At 39.6% G+C, this 24,646-nt stretch overlaps 1 protein-coding gene and 1 long non-coding RNA gene across 17 annotated transcripts in view; one reads left to right on the top strand and one right to left on the bottom strand.

Annotated features, from left to right (window-relative positions):
• The window catches only part of SLC8A1 (solute carrier family 8 member A1), a 447,518-nt gene that overhangs the window by 80,229 nt on the left and 342,643 nt on the right, over nt 1–24,646 (bottom strand). For 11 of the 16 annotated variants that reach the window (XM_061432164.1, XM_061432168.1, XM_061432167.1 and 8 more), the window contains 5 exons: nt 10,526–10,632; nt 7,172–7,192; nt 6,711–6,728; nt 6,583–6,597; nt 2,761–2,829 (listed from right to left, as the gene is read on the bottom strand). In XM_061432164.1, the coding sequence (XP_061288148.1) occupies nt 2,761–2,829; nt 6,583–6,597; nt 6,711–6,728; nt 7,172–7,192; nt 10,526–10,632 (230 nt within the window). Of the gene's footprint in view, nt 1–2,760; nt 2,830–6,582; nt 6,598–6,710; nt 6,729–7,171; nt 7,193–9,892; nt 9,997–10,525; nt 10,633–24,646 lie in introns of all 16 variants that reach the window. The other 5 variants (XM_061432166.1, XM_061432165.1, XM_061432175.1 and 2 more) reach the window with 5 other exon arrangements.
• LOC133256920 (uncharacterized) overlaps nt 16,530–24,646 on the top strand; it is a 40,051-nt gene continuing 31,934 nt past the window's right edge. The window contains exon 1 of the long non-coding RNA XR_009739333.1: nt 16,530–16,731. This is a non-coding gene — a long non-coding RNA (uncharacterized LOC133256920). The remainder of the gene's footprint in view (nt 16,732–24,646) is intronic.

The following is a 24,646-nucleotide window of genomic DNA, read 5'->3' on the forward strand; positions in this document are numbered from 1 at the left end:
TTTGACTCTTTTGTGACCACATGGACTGTAGCCTGCCAGGATCCTCTGTCCATGGGATTTTCCAGGCAAGAATACTGGGGTGGGTTGCCATTTCCTTCTCCAAAAACCACATTTACATCAAATATCCTGCATAAAAACTTAACAAGACAGAACAATATGTCTCATTGCTCTCTGAATTGCCCTCACACCCCCCCAAGCCTATTATGATATAGTACTATAAAATTGTAGGTGCCTACTAAGTATTTGTCATGTGACTGTCCAACTCACTGTTAGAAAAGTCTATTTGCTCTACGCATAGAAGGACTATTCAATCATTTCACACATGTCATCACACTCTTACCATATGTCAGCACACTGAGGCCTTCCAACCCCATTCCCTTTTCTAGGAACTCATGGTCCAGTGGGAAGTGAGGCATATAGACCGGGCAACTTCTACTACAACAAGCTAAGGACTGCAGATTCAGGGTGAGAGAGCAGCTTCCCTCTGCCCCAGGGAATCAGGGAAAGCTTCAAGAGAGAGGAGATACTTGAAATTTGCCTGGAAGCATGTATAGAAGCTCACCAGGTAAAGGTGATGGGAAGGCTGGCTAGGAGGTATTATAATAGAGGAGGGAGTGGTATTCCAGGCAGAGAGAAGTCAAAGCACAAAGGTTTAGTGGCACAATATAGTCAAGGCTATTTTCACTTAATAAATGTCATGAACATTTAGGAGATATTTATATGTAACATAGTAGCTGGATAAATCCTTTTATTGCTCTATAATGATACAGATGGGCTTCCCTGGTAGCTCAGATGGGAAAGAATCCACCTGCAATGCAGGAGACCTTGGTTCAATTCCTGGATTGGGAAGATCCCCTGGAGAAGAGAATGGCAATCCACTCTAGTATTCTTGACTGGAAAATCCCATGGACAGAGGAGCCTGGCCGGCCACGGTCCATGGGGTTGCAAAGAGTCAGACATGACTGAATTAGCCCCACTACTCTAGTGATACAGATAAGTTAGCATTCATTATCCAGATTTTTGAAACTGGCAAAGAGGAGAGCTAAGCAATTTTTTTAAGTGTCCTCTCTTTAGAAAGCTTTTATTGAATAGGGAAATAGTTTAACAGCACATTTTTTGATCAACTATTATGTTTCTTTTCACTTTGAGTGTTGGATCAAATGCAGTTCATTTTAATATGGTCAAGTCAGTTTCATGTCCTTCTTTATGCACATGCTGTGCTTTTTGTTTGGTTTCTCAGATAGAAGAAATTCTCTATTTAATTCTCTCCCTCTCTCTATCTGTATATCTACATAAGCTTGCATGCTTGTGTCTAAGTCACTTCAGTTGTGTCCGACTCTGTGTGAACCTATGGACTACAGCCCACCAGGCCCCTCTATCCATGGGGATTCTCCAGGCAAGAATACTTGGTTGCCATGCCCTCTTCCAGGAGATCTTCCCAACCCAGGGATCGAACCCATGTGTCTTATGTCTCCTGCATTAGTAGGCAGATTTTTACCACTAGCGCCAGCTGGGAAGCCCCATAATACATATACCTGTACCTATTTTTAAACTCACTTTACTGAGAAGTTGATAATAAATTATGTAACGTCATGATCTTAAAAAACAACACAACTTAAAGATCAAATGCATAATGAAGAGCCATGGTTCAAATCAGTATTGACAAGACAGAAAATAATCCTGGGATAAAATCATCTGTAGAGGAGAAATCTGAGAGCAGATATCTCCTGGCAGTTTGCAGCAACTTGCTGGCCTCTCTGATTAGAACCTAAAGAGGCCCATACTTTATTTCCATGAGGAATATTCTGGAACAACTCTGCAGTCAGGGCTGCATGATGATTAAGTGGGTGTGTGGGATGCGAGAAACAAGGGAAGTCCTACTGAGGCGTGCTTCTGTTGCCGTGGCCAGTGATGGGTGATGCTGACAACTGAAGAGTGGGTATCCGTGTCCTCATCCAGAGACTCAGTGACAAGGGAGAAGGAGCTCAAACTGGGCTCTAATCCTCCTGTCGACACGGGACAGTTCTGTCATCGTTTAGTCACCCTGTCAACGTCCCACTCTGGAGAAGCCCCACAGATGCACTGCCGTCTGTTTGTGTTTGGCTAACATCTTGTTGCCTGGAGGCAGGAAAGGCAGACTCTGAGAAGAGAGTCAGCTTGCTTTTAAACATTCTTCGTAGTACTTGGAATAAAAGACCCATGCCTGAGAAGCGAGATTTGCAAGAAATCTGGAATATACTGAAACTTGGGAGGCCTCTGCACAGAGTCCCCTTTATAGGTCCACGCTGCCCCTTCCACCATGCGTCCCACCCTGGGCTGTTGTGGTGGTGTCTTGTGGCTGACCCAGGACACCCCTCCCACTGCAGAGAAGCCATGGCATTGTATAGCAATGTTTCCGTGGGAACAGGGGCTGAATTGTGTCACTTGGACTGATGCTGAAGCTGAAACTCCAGTACTTTGGCCACCTCATACGAAGAGTTGCTCATTGGAAAAGACCCTGATGCTGGGAGGGATTGGGGGCAGGAGGAGATAGAGGATGAGCTGGCTGGATGGCATCACTGGCTCGATGGACGTGGGTTTGAATGAACTCTGGGAGTTGGTGATGGACAGGGAGGCCTGGCGTGCTGCGATTCATGGGGTCGCAAAGAGTTGGACACGACTGAGCAACAGAAATGAACTGAAATGAACTGAATATCTAAAGACCCAAAGAACACTTGAAGGCGGTTAACTGGTTTTCAAGGCCCGTGAGGAAACGAGTACCTGCGATGGTGATTATAGTAGAGGGGAGTGGATGTTCTCTAGCATGAACTTTCCTGAAGACAGGCTGGCCTAGCAAAAGGACAGGCAAAAGTCAGCAGAATGGATGGTACTGGTTTGCCAGCAGCGCTCTGTGGAATTAGTAAGCATCACACCCAAAGGCATACAGCACACACAATGTTAGTCTGGGGATTGAGTGGTCAGAGGTCACCGTTCTGTAGGTCACAGAAGAGAGCAGGTCAATGGGGCAAGGGTTCTAGGAGCCAAGCCAGATTGTTCCTGGGAAGCACACGTGCCACAGACAGGAATGCAGCCACATTCCTGCAGGCGTCCGAGACGCACTGACCATGTCCTTCACGTTCCTGCTTCCAGAGGCATCACCAAACTACAGAAAGCACTTGGTGCTCCTTTTAGAGCCTAGTGGTGCCAACAACATGGTCTCGAGCAGGCCGTTTCCCCAGCTTTCCCATATGTAACACGGGGATAGTAGTACCTGCTCTGTCCATATCACAGGTTTGTTTGAGGATCAAGTAACATAATATAAAAAATAATGCTTATTTATTTCTTGGGCAGTCTGAAGGGGAAAAGGTTGTATACACTGACAGGTTTTGCAATGGTGCTCCATTGTCACCATGACTGGCTGGATTACCTAGTTGAGGGTTTTCATGAAACCCCTGGTTCATCTGACTGACAGATCTACCTGCTGTTGATTTCTACCAAGAGTTCCCATAACTGACCTGGGAATCATGATTCACCCTCTGTGCAAACTCTGCTGTATGCTTGCTGTCTGTATTTGGACAAGGTGTTTCTTTCAGATTCAGTGTTCTCAACTATTAAGAGAAGTCAAACTTGAAGGGAATTTGTTCTTCTAACCCAAGTACTGGAGGGACTAAAGTGTGTTTAACTGTTGGAATTTTCATAGTTTGGCTTCCTTAGAAAGCCATGTGCCTTATGAAAACTATCATATGATAAGCATAATATGATTGGAAGAGTAAGTTTTAAAGAGGTATATTGACTATTATGCACTTTTAATTAATTAGTGAAATTTTAGCTGCCTGTTTTGGGAATCAAACATGCCTCTCTCTTTGCAAACTGAGCCAGAATACTTAACTTTATTAAAAATATCCAAATTAATGTACTCTAATTTTCCTGCTTTGGCATCTTCCTATTTTTTTTATTTTTTTGGAATTCATACTGGTGGATTTAAGAGATACTGTGGAGGTTCTGGATTAAAATGGGATTAAGATACAAGTAGGAACGTACGAGTTGGGAGGAAGGAATTAAAAGTGCTGGAAATAGTCATCACATGGCCTTGGACATAAAGGCCAAGCTCTGAGCCCTGGATGAGTGGTTGGAGCAGATTGATTAATCTCTTTGAACCTTCATTTCTTCTCCTGTAAGAGAAAAAATCTTATCCTGTAAGGTTGAAGATCAAATGATATAATGAATAAGAGATGCTTTCCAGATTCTAATGAGCTATAACGTAAAAAGGGTTATAATGTTATGGGCCTGGAGGGTCAAGGGGGAATTACATCATAGACACCAACAAGGGCCTTCCAATGAGGCAAAGATAAGCAGCAACAGGGGAAGATCTGCAAATTCCAAAAGCATCCCCAGAATTTAATGGCCACTACAAATGCCATTTCTGAAATAGAGACACTGGGTTGTGGACCAAATGACTTTTTCAATTTCCATATATCCTGATTTAAATTTAGATTTTCACACTCAGCTGCAAAGACGGCGTAAACCTGCTGGCAAAGTCCAAGAGCTAGATTAATTCTCCTCTACTGCTCCTGTGTCTCAAAGCCTTGACTTCAAAGCTTCAAACTGACTTCAAAGGAAAGCTCTTCAGGGCTTACAGCTGCTTTTCACTGTGTAGACCTACATTTTAGAACTTCCCCCAGAGGTATCTATAGAGAGTGGATCCCAGATATTCTTGGTTCAAGAGAAGAAGGGTCATGTAAAGCGAGAGGAACAAACCAATGTAGAGATCCTAAGAGGGTTCTGCAAATTCTCTCATTTTAACTGCATCGTTGCAAGTTTTGGGAAGAGGTGGTCACACCAGAAAAACTGCTATTGGAGATTAAAATCTGAACCATAAGAAAAAGCTTAATGAAGTATGTGAAATAGTAGAAAACCTTTGGAAGACATGATTCTGTCCTCTTGGAGGCATAATGTATCCAAGACAGAAAATGTTAGATATTAGTAGTCGGGTATTCTAGAACTTGATATGAACAATTTCTGAGAAAAGAAAATTAGATACCATTAATTAGTTACTAAAAAGGAAGATGCTTCAAGTGATACAGAAGGAAGCCCCTAAAAGCAAAATCCTGACATAGTCAATGATAAAACAGGAAGATATCCAAACACATCGGTACATTTTAACGATTCTATCTACCCTAAAGACTTTGTTAAGGTCTCAGCAGCAGGTTGCACAGGGCCAAGCAGTAGATACTATACTATTCCTACCTTCCTCAAAGCACACAAGGATCAATTACTTATTGGGTGATTGAATCAGAACATTTCCAAAAAGACTTCAGTAAATGATAAGGTGAAAAAGAAAAGATTAAAGTTTTAAAAGTAAATGTACATTCCTGCCTTCAGATTCAAAACTAGCATCATTGGCAGTGCAGAACTGGGAAGACTTGACCTAGGAGAAAGTCAGGTGAATCAGGTTTAAGAAATTCTCTATGAGAACTTGCCCTGTTGAGCATTTTTATCCTTTTCAAATTCTATGTCTCCAAGAGCCTATGAATTATTTTGTCATTAAACATTGTGTCTGGAGAGAAAGCAGTGGAGAGCAATAGCCCACGGGAAATTGGTTGCATTCAGAAAGTTCCACTTTGACAGAATCATGTTGAAACTTCTTGATCATGAGTTTACACTGATGGTGGTTTAAGTTAACCCCAACCCCCACCATAACATTTTCAAATAGAATTTTTGAAAATGTTTCTTTTCTAAATGTTTTTGTTTAACTATCTTGTTTCAGAAAAAAATAATTAGACTATTGATATCTACATAATTGTATTGGAAAATGCCACAACCATTAGGACAGCCTTTAGAGACATCTTCAACCTGCAGCTTCAGACAAACTAGAAGGATATTTACTTTCCTCTCTAAATCTACATGGATGATGTTGAAAGTGTGCAAAAACATTTAAGGTCAAAAGAGAGGATGCTGCAAGGAAATATCTCCCTTCTATACACAAGGAAATAGCTCTAAAGTTGTGCTTAAAAATGCAGTCAACAGTGGCTGGGTACCATTCTGAATTTAAGAGTTTAAAATTTTTTAACTAGAGTATTGAGTTTTTACAGAACACTTTGTCATCCACTTCACGAGGCAGACATATTACTCGTTTCCATGTTAAGAATCCTAAAACTTCTCAGATGGGTGTGGTGGGCAGAGCGACGGCATGTTTTGTCTTCTCCCAATAGGACATCATCTATGATTAGAATCCTGAGCTTGGGCCAGGGAGTTGACTTGGATGTCAACTCCTATGCTTCCTTGAGACTATCAATCATTGTATGTATTCTGGTACTCTCTGGAGCATCTAGCAGAGCTCCCTCACATTATCAGCACTATGTGCATATCTGTAAATTGATCAGTGTCAAAACACGACCAATTACAGGTTCTCCATACAAATTTGCTCATAAATAAACACAACACACACCTTGTTAATGTGTAAAACATAAAATGTGTAAAATCAGCAAGAGCACACCGTGTACCACAGCTAAAGGTTAATTCTGGGTAAGTAAGATGCGGTTCTTATTTGATATTTAAGGGTAACTGGGAGAAAATGAAGAACATTTTAAAAAATTGTCTTACCATACAGGTATTTCCCTTCATTAAAAGGAAATAAAAATGGGAAATAATTTTTTAAAATGTAAACAACCCATGGTGAGAACAGATAGTAAAAAATAAAATTTGGTTCATTAGACTTAAAAAATTCATACCTGTTATTGTGAAGCCACCTAAAAAAGAAAGAAAATAAACAAGTGTTACCATTTATTTCATTTATACTCTCAATAACAAATACCTGTGACATCAGACCACCTGACAACCCATCCAAGGTACAAAAACTTGCCAAATTGTATTTATAATTAAGAAAGGTATGGAAATATCAATTCAAGACTTAACCATTAATCATTCTTTTAAGGTTATGATGTTCAGTGCACAAATTTAATTCTTGTGCATGCCTAAAAAAATCACTGTTTTTAAAAAGGTAATACTAAACTAAAAGTGGAATGCAAACTATCTGACTTCCACAAAATTATGAGACCAATCGCTCTAAACAACAATCTTGTTAATAAATCAATAGAAATAAAGGATAAGTCAGAAAGCTACTGTGGCACCTGATAGAAAAGGAAAATAACCTAGAAAAATGGAAAGGAAATGCAAGAAATGAAATGCTTACCAAGCTCATTCAATAACAGGGCTGTGAAGGAAACAGACAAAGACAAACACAGAATAAGAGACCAGATGAATAATGAAAGTAAGAGGAATATCAGCAGAAAGAAATCCAGGCAGATCTGATTATAGTGGTAGGGAGCTGCCACTAAATGGTGCATGCCAAGTAAATGTGGCATTGGGAGTATTTCCCAAAAAAATCCCTAATTTCTGCAAATTGGTGTGCCTGATTGTATATATAAACAATTTACTTTATATATCATTTCTTGACATTTAAGAAAACATGCCCATTATATGTTTACACACAGTGTATATATCTAGTTTGCCAAATAGAGCAGAAATATTTTATGAGTCTTCTTCATGAAATAATTGCCTGGGAATTAGTGAATTCAACAGACAGAAGTCTGAAATCATCCAGGATCTCAGGGATTGTACCTTTCATGTACCTTTCAATGAAAACAGAGGAAACATCTTAGGACATTTCATTTTGGCCATCTCTCCTGATAAGGAGACTTTGCCCCAAGGTGAAGTTCTCTCTCTGGAAGTTCTATATGCATGATATTCGATCATCAAGGAATGCTTAGGTTTTTTTAAATCCTCAAAACTTGAGTCCCAGGAATTAGTGCTTATTTGTGTGTCCTTACCTATGACTTCTGCACATTCTAATTGGACAGCCACATAGTTTCTTGCAGACACATAATTTCACAGAAACTGACAAGTCAGCGAGGGAAGGCTTGTGATCGGGGGAGAGGCCATACATACTTTGTCTTTCAGGCTATGTGCTTTAAACTCAGACTGTAACTGTAGCACTTTATTTTGGTAAAATCTACTTGCCTAAATGTATCAAATAAATGACTTCCACAGTTACAGATGAGAATGTTACAATTACTTCTTCAGGACCAGTTTTCTAATGGTAGTGGCATTAGAGGATACTTTTAAAAACAAGTCAGTCATTTTATTTATGATGACACAGATCTACTTGGTGGGTGTTGAAAGCAGATCAAGGAAGTTTAATTTGCTTTTATATGAAGGCGTATTTTACTAAAATGACAATCGAAAGAGCTGTGTATCCAAGATGCTCTTCCTTGACATAAAAGGCAATCCTTTGGAGGAATACAATTAGAAGTAAGTGCTTTTTCCTGTATGTTAATGAGGCATTTTTGATCCCATCTTTGTAAGAAATCAGCACAATTTTCTAAAGTGTCTTTTTCTTTCACCTGCTGTCTATGGAGCATATTAAATAAGCTGCATTAAAATGGGTCCCCAGTGCTCCTCCTCCATCATTCCAAAGGCTCCTGTTACCTTTTTGAACTTGTCCTGATTAAGTCAGGACAACTTCGTTTTTCTGATGGACTCAGAGGCCAGTGTGTTCTATCTAATAAAAGCAAGATTAGTTAAATTCCCCCAAATGTTGGGTCTATATAGGAATTAGTCTTTTGTATTTGATTTTTCCTTTACATGTAAAAGTATATATTTCTTGCAAAGTGGTCATTTAACCATTTAAACTGTTCTCATCAATTGTTTGAATGCAATCAATATGTACTACATTCATTTTATAGATACCATTAAATTTACCATTCCTTTAAAAATGGCCACTATGCTAAGTCACTTCAGTCGTGTCCGACTTTGTGTGACCCCATAGACGGTAGCCTACCAGGCTCCCCCGTCCCTGGGATTCTCCAGGCAAGAAAACTGGAGTGGGTTGCCATTTCCTTCTCCAATGCATGAAAGTGAAAAGTGAAAGTGAAGTCGCTCAGTCGTGTCCAACTCTTAGCGACCCCATGGACTGCAGCCGACCAGGCTCCTCCATCCATGGGATTTTCCAGGCAAGAGTACTGGAGTGGGGTGCCATTGCCTTCTCCAAAATGGCCACTATTAGAGGGTAATTATGGGAAGCCTTTAGAATAATTCAAAATTAAAAAAAAAAAAAACTATTTTTAAAGCTGATATAAAATTCAGCTCTAAAATTTTGTGTTTAAACAAAATTAAAAATTTTTTTAATTTCATGCTGTTTTTTATTTTTAGAAAAAATTTGTTAGAAATGTGTCAGTTCAATAAGAATTGAAAGAGTTTGAAGCAGAAGGTAGAATCAGCCTGAATTAAGGGTTAAGTTCTTAATGAACTATCATCATGTCCTTTCTACTAAAGAAAATTCATATGCCTATAGGTTTTATACCTTTTAAATTTCATATCTGATGATATGAATAATACTACGCAAAAATGAATACTACTCTTTAAAGATCTTTGTTCTTACTGTTTTTTGTTTTTGAAAACTGGCTTCTCTAAGGAAGACTAATGACTGAATTCTGAAGTTTCCTATTATTTACCATGAGACACAACTGCCATGACTAACATGTACATAGTAGTGTCCATCGCTAATGTATTAGGGGATGCTTAATAGCTGGAACCAAATTGTTGAATGATTCCTGAGTAGTGAAAAACTAAACCCAGAAATTATTCTTTTATGTCATCCTTTCTGAATTACAGAACTCTCTTCCATTATTTCTGAAATCTTGTATCAATTAAGGTGAACTGGCATTTCCTGAGGAAAAGGGGCATTTCTTGGTGCATGGTGGAAGAGGGAAGGGGAATGAAATTGCCAAAGCTTCAAAGGAGAGGAAGTATAGTACTTGGAAGCCGAGGAAGAGGAGAGAGTTAAGTGTGAGAGTAGGAGACACGGAGAGAAGAGTACAATTTCTCGCTGGTATGTCTTTGAATACTCTCACACCTTTCATGCCTCTTCTTATCCATTTTGGTTCCTCAAGCACAAGGGAGAAACTGCACTCTTTCTCATATTCCTCACGGTCAAATATTCTAATGGTAATGATCTTCCTGTGGGAACACAAGACAAAGGCAAAACAAATGGTTGGAGTCACACGCTCATGCTAGGTGTTCACCAAGCAGCATGTTACTGTGATGTTATGGAAGGAGAACGGGCCACACATGCACCTCCAGGAGTATGTAAAAGGGCATCCAGGGACTCTCAGCTGGCCCCCGCTAATCTTCTCTGCCAATCCATCACTGATGCAAATTCTTCTCCTTCAATTTAGCAGTCAGGAGGTACCCCAAATTAAGAAATCAGACCGTTGGCTTTATGGGGGTGCAGCTAGCATCAAAACCAACATTGCCAGCAATGGAAGCTTGACTGCACTGCTGATGCTCAGAATGCAATGCGCAGAGTGGCCCAAACTGGTTGATGGGGCTTCAGGCCAGGCCTACTGTGGCCCCAAGGAGATCCATGCCCTGTTACATAGGTGGAGGGATGTGTGCATCGTAAGTCACGTTCTGAAGAGTGCAGGCATCCAGGGGTGGCACAGGCCAGCAGAAGCTGTTGGGCTCAGCCCTGGAGCAGCTCCCCCACCTTTCTTCTCACTCATCTCCACCAGGCGGGGCTCTCCAATCTCAAGGAAGAAGGTCTTGTTTTTCTCATACTCCTCATCATCAATTACCTTGACTGATATTGTTTTGCTGAAACAGAGAAGAATAGAAATTGACGAACAAGGGGAAGAGGAAAGAGAAGAGAAGGAACATAGGGAAGAGGAAAGCAAGGTTAACGAGCAGCACTTCCAGACAAACGCCAACTGAGAAACTTCTGGACTGTGAGACTGTCCTTCCAGAAAGGATGTGGGATGGGTCTGAGAAATGCACAGCACCCCTGCCCAGGGCCACAGAATTATTTAGTCAAAACACAGCTCTCATACAGCTAGGTTTATCGTCATTATGGGAAGGAGAAAAACACAGATCACAATAGTAAGAAAAGAGAAATATATTTATAAGTAAATACCTTAACCATAGGACTGTCTGAGCTATGCTCTGGAATTCACTCCTGTGATACAAATCAGTAAACCACATCAAAATATGAAAAGAGGCTACCTCTGTTCATAACAGGCATGAGGATCATTTTTGTGAGGATCATTTTGTGAGGCTTTCATTTTGCTTTATTTCCAAACATGACATTTTTATCATAAAATTTTATTAAAATAATATATATATATAAAAGGATCACAAAATAAAATATCTTACCCCACCCAATATCCTAGAGTCAAACTCATTTTCAAGTGAGTCAGATTTTCCACCTAGATCACAAGGGGAAGTTATGTTTTGTCTCTTTAAAGATGAAGGCCTCTTAAAGTAGGGGTGAGGAATGATGTTCTATTTTCTTCCCTCCCAAAGTTGAATTTCAACTTAGACAAAATACACTCTTTATCCTCTTTGCAAACTCCATGGATACATCGAGACATTTCATTAAGAATTCTTCCTGTAATCGATCCTTTAGCACTTTTTGCCTTGTTGTCTTATGGTTGTGATTGACAGGTAGGTATGACAAATGCAAATATTATGCAAATCTAAACCTCCCCTAAGCCTTGATGACTCTGAAAAGAAATCTAGTGTTAACTTCTAATTAATAAGGCTTTAATCACTTCATGTATTACAACTTACTCAGAGCCCAAAAACACGTGTTTGTTCTTGAAAATATCTTTTGTTCAGTAACATCGGCCAAGAATATTTCTGACTAAAGGTTTAAAAAAGATGAGTTTTCAAACACATACAGTTTTAATGTCATGCACATTATTTAGTTTTGGTGGAATTTTCCAGGTTTTCTATAAAGATCTCTCTTTTTTTTTCTTTTTTTGATTATTGATCAAAGCTCTCAAGTTTCATTTAGACCTACACATGCCAAAGAGCACCAGCCTTCTCTTCTCATATGAAGGAGAATAAAGGTAGAAGTTGCTTTTAATTCTCTGAATTTCCCAGCCTCTAATGCTAAGTGAGAACAAATGACTGCTTCTGGTTCTAAAGAGCCTCATAACCTCCTCCCTGTGCCTCACCTAAAGAACAGCCCTCATAACACTCACATCCCAACGGCTCACTGCTAAGGAATTGGAACACACGATAGTGCCTTTCTGTCTCAGCTTTGTCTTCAAAGACTGAAATAGTAAGGCTAGGTGAGCAGCTGTCAATGACTAAAGCAGTATCATTTTTAAAGAGCAGTTAGATATTTGTAAAACTACCAACAGTCTGACAAAAGTCCAGCCACATATATATATATATATATATATATATATACACACACACACACACATATATATGTGTGTATATATATATAATGAACAATTCCTAACTTCCAAAACTGTGTTCTGGAATTCACCAATTTACTTTATATCTATAACCAACCTGCTCTGACTATACCAGAGTATCTGATCATTCCTCAGTATCCAAAAAAATACAAAATATTAGAGAAAGCACAAGAAGATATAGGAATGGATTCATTCATTTTAGAATGAATTTGGTAAGTGAGATCAAATTTATTCTTCAAAAAACTGCCAAACATCTACCTTATTTGTCATCCAAATTATGCATTTTAGGTATTAATTTCCATCTTATTGCCTTGTAATCATAAACTATACTTGTACATCACTGCTAAAGCCATCAGCATCATATGATCGTGTGTGGGAAAACACTGGTGGGCATTATAAGGGTCCTGCTACTGTCTTTTGGACCTAAAGGCCTCTAATCAAGACACTTCATGGTAAAGTGAATGTTGCAATGCTCTTGCTTATATTACATAGAAACATTTGACTTGTGTTTTTCCATCCTGTACTCCCAACCCATCCCAAATCTCATGCATTATTATAGAAATAAAGCATAGTGGAGATGCTTGGAGTGGTCTTTCTATTAGGGCAAGCATTTGTTTAGGAGGGGCTCCCAGTTTCATTCCCAAAGGGCAACATGACCACTTATTCATAAACAAACAGAAAAACCCAAGTAACATAGTGTTTCTGATCCTTGGTGAATTTCATCTGCTATTGCTGTGATAGATTTATTTTCTACATTCTGAGTAGCTGATCAATGTGAAAAACATAAGGTCTCACCCCACTCATTTATATAACAAACACTTAAAATTTATCAATAGAGTATCTCTAGTCACTGGGATTATAATCCTTAGAAAACATTTCAGTACTTGATAACTGTGACACGGGAAGATCAACTATGAAGGAAAAGACAACAGTAATTCTGCAGGTGCCTGGCAAAGGCACCTAAAATAGATGGGATTTGCATAATGGTGTATCATTTCAAAATCATTAGTAATACAATCAATAGTGCCCCTAACAGGAGGAGCCATTAAATCACATATTGATTTTACTCCTCTTGCTCAGTATAGCTATTAATAGGAAACTTGATTATTAAAGGAAAATTCAGTCAATTTAAAGAGGCAAGATAAAGAAATCAATATGAATTAGTCCTCTGAACCAAGAGAGGCAAAACCCAGAAGATATGGGTAATGTTCATCTTTTGCGTACGAACAGAACTGTTTCTCCCCCTAGCAAAGGTGCACGCGTGTTAAGTCATTTCTGACTCTGTGCAACCTTATGGACTGCAGCTCCCCAGGCTCCTCTGTTCATGGGATTCCCCAGGCAAGAATATGGGAGTGGGTTGCTGTGCCCTCCTCCAGGGAATCTTCCCAACCCAGGGATTGAACCTAAATCTCGTGTGTCTCCTGCATTGGCAGGCAGCTTCTTTATCACTAGCACCACATGGGAAGCCCCCTAACAAAGGTAGAGAGGTGCAACTAACCTATGTAAATTTTAAAGGATCATATCCTTGGCATGTCTTTGGCTCACTTTCCAGAACCTAATGCGTGAAAGACTATGGCCACTTCTTTCATCATGGGCGAAGTAAATAAGATGGGGTTGGTTTGGTGAAAACCCCAGTTTCACTTTTAGCTTGATAATCAGCAGAAGCACATCTCTCTCTGCTCCTCACAGTTCTGCAGTGAAAATTAAATCTCAAGGACTGAATGATCTTAGAGGTCCTTCACTCTGCCCCCTTTGCCACACCAATCCCATATTCATATTCTGCAACAAGACTCTCTCTCTCTGAGAACATAGATTCATGTTGGCTATATTTTGGTTCTATTTATCAATGGGAAGCAGTCAGATAACTGTTCTTCTTTCTTTTTTTGAAGTATAGTTAATCTACAGTGTTATATTAGCTTCAAGTGTACACCAAAGTGATTCACTTATATATATATCATTACACTAGTTTTATTATTTCTTTAAATCAGCAAGTTAACCAAAACAAAACTGGAATAGTTGGGGGGAGATCCAGCCTTTCATCCAACAACAACGCCTGCACTAATTTTACACTGATAAGGAACAAACAGAAAAATTGTGTCACGCAATTTTCAGCTACCCTAATCATGATGAAGAAAGAAGGTAGGGAGAATTTCTCACTTGATTTTTTTACATCACTCTCAAGTTGAAGAGTATACTATAAAAATTATGTTTCCTGGAAACTAGCAACACAGTTACAAATCTTATGATATCATTAAGACATTAAATAATTTCTCAGGAGGGCCAAAATATTTATGGAGATACATTTTGGTTCCATTTCTAGAAAAAAAACATTTGGTTAAGAAAGACCAAATTATTTAGTAGAAAAATACAAGTCGTTCCTTTGATTTTTGCCTTTCCTTTGATGATACTAAAGCCACATCTATGTTTTATTTCTCAGTCTTTCTCTTATCTGATGGGTTTCAAAGGACCCAGATTCCTTCAAGCATCCTAGTCAGGAGTTCTTATATCAGGTGGTGACTTAGGCAAACTATGGGAAAGAAGAGAAAGAGACGGTGCTATTAGCAAGAGTCATAAAATAAAATCTCCTCAAAATACTAATATCTCATTATTAAGCCAAATTTGAATCAGCCTCTTTTCAAATTTCAGCTTCAATTTGTCCTTCTGTGCTTTCTTCTCTCTAAGACTACTCTTGAAGTTGGGAGAAGCGAGAAAAGATGAGTTGGAGGATGAAAAAGAAGAGAATCTTTCTAAATCCTCATAAAACAAAAAGATTTTACTGAGGATTTCACATATATAGGTACTGCAATATCTCTTTAGAAAAGATTTTCTTAAAGATTTAACCTCTCTTTAAATCAGAGGTCAACGAACTGATGGGCATTTTGCATTTCTTAGTTCACCCATCTTTCTAGCAGGCCTGGAAGTAACTTCTACCATTTAACAACTCACAGAGGAAACAATGACTGAAAAGTAAAGTAACTTCCAAGGTCACCACGTGAGGCTCCTGTGACTGGATCCACAGACAAGTATCTTTCAGGTACATGACCTACAAGGTCCTTGCTCATTGAGCTGTGCAGTATTTTTATGACCACTTTAAAAGATCTAAATCATTATCTTGAATTAATACAGAGGTTTATTGTTCAATCTTTATGTTAGCAAAGACTGCCTAGATGAGCAGCAACAGATTTTCAATTCTATTTTTAAAAGGAAAGCAGTACATATTATATTGGATGATGGTGTATTAAAAAGTTAAATCCTTGAGGTGATAAAGATCCTATCAGGATTAACTGAAAAATGCCACAGACACATAGGGGCTCCAGCTCTGAGGAATGTGAGCAGCCAACCAGCAGCCTTGGCTTCACCAAGGGGCTTGTTAGAAATGCAGAGTCTTGGGGCCTGCCCCAGGCCCACCAAATCAGATCTACATTTTATCAAGACCCCCAGAGGACACCAATGCAAGTAAAAGTTTGAGAAGTGCTGATCTAGACTGGAAAAAGCGTTCTTAAGTCTCATAATAAATAGCTGGGCTTGTGTTTTGAAACTGTCTGCATATTCAAACCGAAAACTCTAAATGCTTAGGCTGGGCCCATTCCAGATCAGTGAGATGACAAGACTCTCCAGTTGAGGGGTCTCAGCATGAATACAGTTTTAAAAAGTTTTCAGGGGATTCTAATAATGTAACTGGGGCTGGGAGCTGACTAATGAATTGGCACGTGTGTCCTGATGCTTAAAAGAATATATTAATAAGGAAAAGGTAGCATTGTGGGGCTTCCCAAGCGGCGCTAATGGTAAAGAACCTGTCAGTACAGGAAATGTGAGAGAAAAGGTTCACTCCCTGGGTTGGGAAAATCCCCGGGAGGAGGGCATAGCAACCTACTCTAGTATTTTTGCCTGGCAGGCTACAGTCCACAGGGTCGCACAGTCATGCAAACTGAAGTGACTTGGTGTGCACACACAGGTAGCATTGTGAGGAAGGGAGGGTCAAAAGTAAATTTTAGATCTAATTAGAAATGTAGGTTGAAGCATGGGAAAAGCATTTAACTTTGTCCTTCACCAGTGTTCTTTTCTGGATTATATAGAGAATGTAAAGTTGCTGTGTCCTCTCAGGAAATACTGGTCTCCACAAGCCACCATAATAGTTATAGATGAGAAAAGACCTTGAACATCTGGGCAGCAGAGTTTATACTCATTCACAGTGACTTCCTTCCTAGAGAGATAAGAACTCTGGTGCTAGGTTTTAATACAACAGAGGTTTGTTTGGAGAATAGAAAGACGAAGGGTTTCGACTGACACAGAAGATAGGAATGCCTTCTGTGCCTTGTCAGTGCCTCTCTCAGCCTTGAGCCACATCAGTGGAAGGCCATGTCCATGCAACTGAAAACTTTTCACTTGGAGGCCACCATACTCAGATTCAAGAAAGAAGTCCCAGGACCAACCTCATCTGAAGGGCAAAGATCTGGTCATTTCTCTGACCACAGAGTGGTGTCATCAGGTAAGGCAAATCTGCAACTGAATCTCCGTTCTATCTGATGTTTTTTTTTTTTTAATTTTATTTTATTTTTAAACTTTACATAATTGTATTAGTTTTGCCAATTATCAAAATGAATCCGCCACAGCTTCAGGGTAAACTCCTATTACTCAAAACAACAAAAAGAATCAACTTAAAATGGGCAAAGGATCTGAACAAACAGTTCTCCAAAGAAGGTAAACCCATGGCCAGTAAGCACATGAGAAGATACTTAACATCATTTGTCATTGCTGCTGCTGCTGCTGCTAAGCCACTTCAGTCGTGTCCGACTCTGTGTGACCCCATAGACGGCACCCCACTGGGCTCCCCCGTCCCTGGGATTCTCCAGGCAAGAACACTGGAGTGGGTTGCCATTTCCTTCTCCAATGCAGGAAAGTGAAAAGTGAAAGTGAAGTCGCTCAGTCATGTCCAACTCTTCACGACCCCATGGACTGCAGCCCATTAGAAAGATACAAATCAAAACCACAATGAGACACAACTTCACTCTCATGAAGATAGCTATAATCAAAAGACAGATAGTACTAAGTGTTATGGAGAATGAACAAGAATTGGAACTCTCTTACACTGCTGGTGGGAATGTAAAAGGGCATAGAAGCTTTGGAAAAGTCTGGATGTTCCTCAAAAGTTTAAAAGTACAGTTATTATATGATCCAGCAATTCTATTTTGAGGTGGAACTCAAGAGACTGAAAAACCTATGTCCACACAGAGACTTGTACATGAATGTTCATTGCAGAATTATTAACAATAGCTAAAAGTTGGAAACAACTTAAATGTGTGTCAGCTGATGACTGGATAAACAAAATGTGATACAGCCACACAATGGAATATTATTCAGCAATTAAAAGGATCAGAATTCTGATTCATGCTACTAACAGGTAGCATAAGAGACCACCCTAAAACATACTGCTTTGGTATACTGACTATTTTGAGCTTGTCATTGGCTTTTAGTCCTTAAGGCGCATCAGACTCTTTGAGACCCCATGGACTGTATGTAGCCCACCAGGTTCCTCTGTCCATGGGGTTGCCCAGGCAAGGATACTAGAGTGGGTTGCTATTTCTTTCTCCAGGGGATCTTCTCAACCAGGGATTGAACCCATGTTTCCTGCATTGGCAGGTGGGTTCTTTACCGCTGAAGCATCAGGGAAGCCCATTTTGAGCTGAGAGCACCTAAAAATAGCCAATAGAGGGAGACACTTCTCTGAAACCCTATATGCCTAAAGATAGACGCTTCATCAACCGGGGAAACTGACTCATCACCAGAAAGGAGACTAGAAGTGGACAGCACTTATCTCCCGTCTTTTTTCCTAAGGGCCCATTCATTTTTTTCTAATAATTATGTACTCTCCCTTAGAAGCTTAAATCCCCCTTCCTATTTCCCTGGGAAGATAGTATTTAAGATTGCATTTAAGCCACCTCGGAGAATGTCTCATTTCTCGCTGGGTATCTCCCATGTACATATGTTAATAAAATTGTTTATTTTTCTCTTGCTAATCTGTCTTTTATTACATGGTCTCCGCCAAGAACTCTAAATGGTAGAGGGGAAATTATTTTTCCTCCCCTACACTTTGACATGGATAAAGCTCGTAAACATTATGCTAAGTGAAAGAAACCAGACGCAAAAGTTCAGACATTGTATGATTCTATTTATGTGAAAGTGGAATAGGCAAATCCATAGAGACAGAAAGTAGATTGGTGGTTGCCTCAGGGCTGAGGGTTGGGGAATAAATGGCAGGTGACTGCTAATGAGCATGGGATTTCATTTGGGGGTAATGAAAAAATTCTAAAGTAGATTACAGCCATGGTGGCACACTTCTGAGAATATATTAAAGCCCTCTGAATTGCATGTTAAATCGGTGAATTCTCTGGTATATGAATTGTATTTCAGTAAACTTGTTATTACAAAACATGGCAACAACAGAAAACAAGCTTCAGGATAAAATCATGGTCAAGAAAAGACAGTTTCTTAGGGTAAGAAAAGGCTTACTGAGAATGTTTGGGGTGAATTTTCAGTTAGAAGTTTCACATTTTGTGAGTCTGCCAAACAGGGAGCTAGGGTGCTGCATGGCCATGGGACAGTGAAGAGAATTTGCATCAAAGCTGTGTTCTCACTGTGTCTGCCAGCTTGGTCACCCTTCAATCCATCCCTCTCCTCAGGCAGAATGCTCGCTGCCTCCTCCAGGGTCAAGGGCTATTGATGTCATGCTTTGACAGCATTTCTGGTGGATGTTACCTCGGGCCTGACTTCTTTGGCTGGTTTCTTTCCCTCTAAATATAAAGTCTTCAGAAAAAATCAGAAACAGCATTTCCGTCATAGCATTCATTTAAAAGGAAAGGAAAAAAACTCAATCAAGGATTATGCCTGCTGCCCTTGCAAAGCCAACAGCTCTCTTCACATCACCTAGGGCTTTATCCAGTGCTCTTGCTGGCACTGATTTTGCTCTACCAACAAGGAAAGATATGCTTGCTATGGGTTACCTTTGTATCACTTGGCTTAAATTCCTTGCCCATTTTAAGATTTCAACCCCCCTCCCCCATCAACAGTTGACTTTGTGAGTTGCTTAGTGATTTGGAATTAGGGAAAGAAAAGGGCAGTCAGAGAAGACCCACACATAACTTCTCAACATTTTCTGTAAGTGACACAGATCAATTCTCCCTCCAATTAACATTCCAAATAGGATAAGAATAGACTGCTTTTCATATTATTTCTAATAACATTTTTACATCCTTTTCAGATTATTGGTGAGAAACTCTTTGCCCTGACTTCACTTGAGGGTTTGTTTAAGTTTCCATTCTAAGCTAGTCACAGAAGAGGGACTAGATCATGACTTAAATTTATTGTTTCCTTTGTTGAACTGTCTAAGGCAATGGCACCCCACTCCAGTACTCTTGCCTGGAAAATCCCATGGACAGAGGAGCCTGGTAGGATGCAGTTCATGGGGTTGTGAAGAGTTGGACATGACTGAGCGACTTCACTTTCACTTTTCACTTTCCTGCATTGGAGAAGGAAACGGCAGCCTACTCCAATGTTCTTGCCTGGAGAATCCCAGGGACGGGAGCCTGGTGGGCTGCTGTCTATGGGGTCGCACAGAGTCGGACATGACTGAAATGACTTAGCAGCAGCAGCAGGGCACCAAACTTGGAGTCAGATTACCCTGGATTTTTATCTTGACTCTGCCACTTTCTAGTTGAGATCTGTGGACCAGTTCTGGCATCTTTCTAGACATTTGTATTATCATCTATCAAATGGGGATAAGGAAACTCACTTCACAGTGACTGTAATATTTAGTGTTCTGATGATCACATAAATGGTGTCATCATTCATCAATGGTGGATAATAAAACTTCACAGGTGGCTGCAATGATCAAATAATATAATGCATGCAAAATCATTTTGCGAAGGACTATAACATGTTAGGAAGAGTTATGATTAACTGAAATGGAGTGGTTTACTTTATAGTTCTTAACTTTCTCCTTCAACCAGTCACCCAAAGGGGCAGTTGGCAGATGGTAGAGGTGGGTGTCAGAAAATTCTCAATGGAGGGTTTCTCTGGCAGCTCAGTGGTAAATAATCTGCATATATGCATAAAAATGTGCATACTAAGTTGCTTCAGTCATGTCCAACTCTTTATGACCCTATGGAATGTAGCCTGCCAGGCTCCTCTGTTCATGGGATTCTCCGGGCAAGAAAAGTAGAGTGGGTTGCCATGTCCTCCTCCAGGAGATCTTCCCTAACCAGTGGTTGAACCTGGGTCTTAGGCATTGCAGGCAGACTCTACCACTGAGCTACCTGGAAAGCCATATATGAATGTGTATGTGTCTAAATAACTGATTCATTTTGCTATACACCTGAAATAAACACAACTTTGTAAAGCAACTATAGTTCAATAAAAAGAAAAGAAGGAACTGGTTAGCTCCCCAGTCCTAACAGGTATCCCCTCACCAGGGTAGCTAGATACACAAAGGGGGCCATAGTTATACTTTTCCTGGAGCTCCTGCTATGAAGCAGAGCCTGGCAAACCCGGATGGGTGCTATTCTTTTATTTAAATAGACTCCAAAGAAGAGAGGTGCTAAAGTAGCTAAACCAAAGTAATTCTCCAGGAGGCCTTGTCATCCCTGCACTGATCTCTTTGCATTATCAAGTGGTGATTGAAATCATTGCTTCAAGCAGAGCAAGGGGCAGGAATAGCTAAAATCCTGCTGTTCTCAGGGGATTCCAGGGCAGTTTCACAGAGCACTGGAGCAGGGGCTTTTCCAGCAGAACCTTGCTCTATTCTATTTTCCTCTGTTTGCTTTTGCATCTGAATGGCAACCAACTCATTTGTTCAGATACAAAATAGGAACAAATGTGATTCTTTTTTGATCTCTCTCTTTTTAGCAATCTATTGTTAGCTTCAGGCCTACCTTCCAGTCCCTAGAAGACATGCTGGTTGACCATTTAAAAGAGAGACTGCAGGGATCCTAAAATTGTCGTTTCAATAAATAATAAGCTGGGAGTTCTATAATCCAAACTCCTTCCCCCAAAAGCTTCTATCCTATGATGATAGGCTAATGTGGAAATCTGGATGTATTAAAAATGTCCATAATTTTGTGATGTATAAAATTTATACTTTCGCACTGTTTTATTCCCCTGCAGCTAGTACACCTCAGCCTTAAGAAGGATAAAGTAATAAGGATCCTGAGTTTGTTACCTCCATGTGCACTGGAGACATTGAGACAATTTTCAATTTAGTGAAAAACAAAGTGGTTAAAGCATTGGGAACCATGTTGAAATACACCAAAATGGATCTTAGTCTAGTGTTTTGTTTTGTTTTTTGTTTTGTTTGTTTGTTTAACACTATTGACATTGTGCAAGTTCCATCAGAGAGACTTTTAACAAAATGATGGAAGATTCTTACCAACTTTAAACTGATTCCTTAACTTGTTAGGACTGTTTGTAATCTGAGATCTTGACTGAATTCCTTAACAGGAATGAAAAATGTCAACTTCTCTTGAAAAAGTTGTTTTAACAAATTCCTCAAAGTTGAGGATAATGTTAAGAGTATTTGGGGCATCAAATATCTTTCCCACAAACTGAACATATAAACATTTTAGTTCAGTTTTAGAAACTTCTGTTAAGTCCTCAATTTGCCACTGCCCTTTATAAGAATTTGAAATTAGATGAAATTGGCAGCTGTTGAATTTCAAAGGCACAGTTGGTTTCCCAACCTTCTCCAAAGCTCTCTTCATCTTGAATTTTTCAGCATTCCTGGATTTGTCATTAGACTCTTTCCAGAGATTATTTATACCTTTGGTCCTTCCTCCTTTGTCAAGATTCTTTGCTCAAATTGAAGAGTTTCCCTGGAAAGCAGTGGAAAGATCTCACTCTTAGAACATCACAGGAAAGCAGCTAGAATATGCTGAAAGCACCCTAATTGAAAGAAAGTATAAAAGTGAAAGTTGCTCATTCGTGTCTGACTCTCTGTGATCCCATGGACAATACAGTCCATGGAAACCTCCAGGCCAGAATACTGGAGTGGGTAGCCGGATTTTCCCAACCCAGGGATCGAACCCAGGTTTCCCACATTGCAGGCGGATTCTTTACCAGCTGGGCCACAAGGGAAGCCCAAGAATACTGGAATGGGTGGCCTATCCCTTCTCCAGCAGATCTTCCTGACCCAGGAATTGAACTGGGGTCCTCTGCATTGCAGGTGGATTCTTTACCAACTGAGCTATCAGGGAATCCCTATTCGAAGGACGCCAGCTTTAAAAAACAATGCCAAGAAATAAAGCTGAGTTTTCCTAAGGTCTCTAATTCATATCCTCTCTCTCTTTTCCTTCCTCCTCTCCTTTTCTCCAAAGTCATAGAAAATGGAATGGCAGATCAATCTCTGCATGCATTTGTATACAATATTCTAAAAGACAGGATACCAGCAATTTCCTTGAATATAACTAAAATAAATCAATAATTAATGAACTGATGCTAATTTTTATACATCGCACTTCTATTCCATCACTAATGTTTTATTGATATTTTACATTAGATTAAGCAATCAATCCTTATGTCTTCACACTATTGTGGGGATTCAGAATGAGCCGCCCCACTGCTGCATGAGGATTATTTTGAGCTACAAGCAATCAAGACCCTGTGGATTCAAGAGAAACTACTGCCCTTCCATTAACTACCTAGAAGAATTTAATTTGGGGATTTTCCCCAGAAAAAGTTATTCACAGAGATTAATTTTATGTAGGTGACCCTGTCTGTATGGCAGGGTCAGCATCTAACTATCAACATCTGTTCTTCTGCTTTCAGTCCTGTGAATGATCCTCTTGACCTTGGAAGCCCTAGGCTCCTATCCATTCCTTAGCTCAGGATGACATACAGACCTTGTTTTACCTTTCTGTCTCTGACCCTCTCATGTAGATCGGATCTCTAGTCCTCATGCATGTTGGGTCCCCGTATATACGAAGTTCAGTTCAGCTCAGTCGTTCAGTCGTGTCCGACTTTTTGTGACCCCATGGACTGCAGCATATGAGGTGTCCCTGTCTTTTCTCCTGTCAATCTGCCTCACATCAACTTCATTCTTAGACCAGCTGGAAGAACCTAGAAGGCAGAAGAAATTTTTCTTTCTCCCTATCTACCCTATAAATATGTTTGGATTTTAGTTTTGTGTATCACAATGGAGGCCTATGGTTTATAAAAAACTTACCCAGTGGGTATAAGGCTGGAAAGAGGCCGTGTTCAGGTTTCTTTATCCTGAAGGTGTCATGAAGAAGGCTCTCCAGGAAGTCTATCAACTATTCCAATGTTAATTTATATCTGCAAATAACAGAACTATTAAGGCTAATCATGTCCCTGTAAGCATGACCATGGCTCTGAGTGGTTCCACTATACTGGTGGGATAAAACAGCCTCCTAAAATGTTGTCTTAAGAAAGGGACTCAGGTTGCAAAATTCTTACTGTCATTTACTAGTGAAACTATGGTTACTTACTCTAAGGGTGCTCTGTAAAGCGGTTATAAAAAATGGTATTTATCTCATTTGATTGCTGCAAACAAATCTTGACAACATGTATAAGATGCTTAACATGGAGACTGGTGTATATGAAGTGCTAAATGAATATTAGCTAGGTCTACTATGACCGGGAGCAATATTGTGCTAAGAACTGGGACTTCTGGGACTGAATTGCCTATAACTCATGCAAATGAATTAATCTATGCTTTAGTTTCCTCATCAGTAATAATGGAATAATTACAACTATATCATGAGGTTGTTCAGGGGACTCTCAGGGAAAACAGAACAGGGCGTGGCACAGAGAGAGCACTCAATCAGTGGTGGTTATCATAATTATTGTTACAGAGTCCAAAGAAGAAAGGGACTAGGAACTAAAGTATTTCAGTAAGTGTAATTTACTGATATTAAGATGGAGGTTTGTAGAAATCAGTAGTACAGATTTTTAAATTAAATCTTCAGTGAATATATTTCCTTTCCCTGATAATACGGGTGAAACTTGATTCTGAACAGACTTCTGACCTTGCTCACATCAAACACCTTAAATTGACAGAATGAGCAAGTTGGTATGTCATAGGCTCTTTTTCACTTTTTCACTAATTTAAATAATATAAACTGCTTTCAGATCATTTGTGTGTTATTTGTCTTAAAGTGTTTTTCCCACTTGTTAACATCATGCTTATTCATTTTGGGAATTGGACAAATGTAGAAATGAAGGAAAAGAAAAATCACCCAAAAGCCTGCCACTAGAGATTACCATCTGACTTTTTAAAATGTTTGCTTTTAGCTTTTAAAATACACAACTGCATAATTTGGACCATATTTTGTGTATATGTCTGTGTGGGTGTGTATAAATAAAATTTGGTGTCATGATTTTTTGTTTCATGTTAT

This window comes from Bos javanicus, chromosome 11 (genome assembly GCF_032452875.1).
Source record: "Bos javanicus breed banteng chromosome 11, ARS-OSU_banteng_1.0, whole genome shotgun sequence".
NCBI classification, from domain to species: domain Eukaryota; kingdom Metazoa; phylum Chordata; class Mammalia; order Artiodactyla; family Bovidae; genus Bos; species Bos javanicus.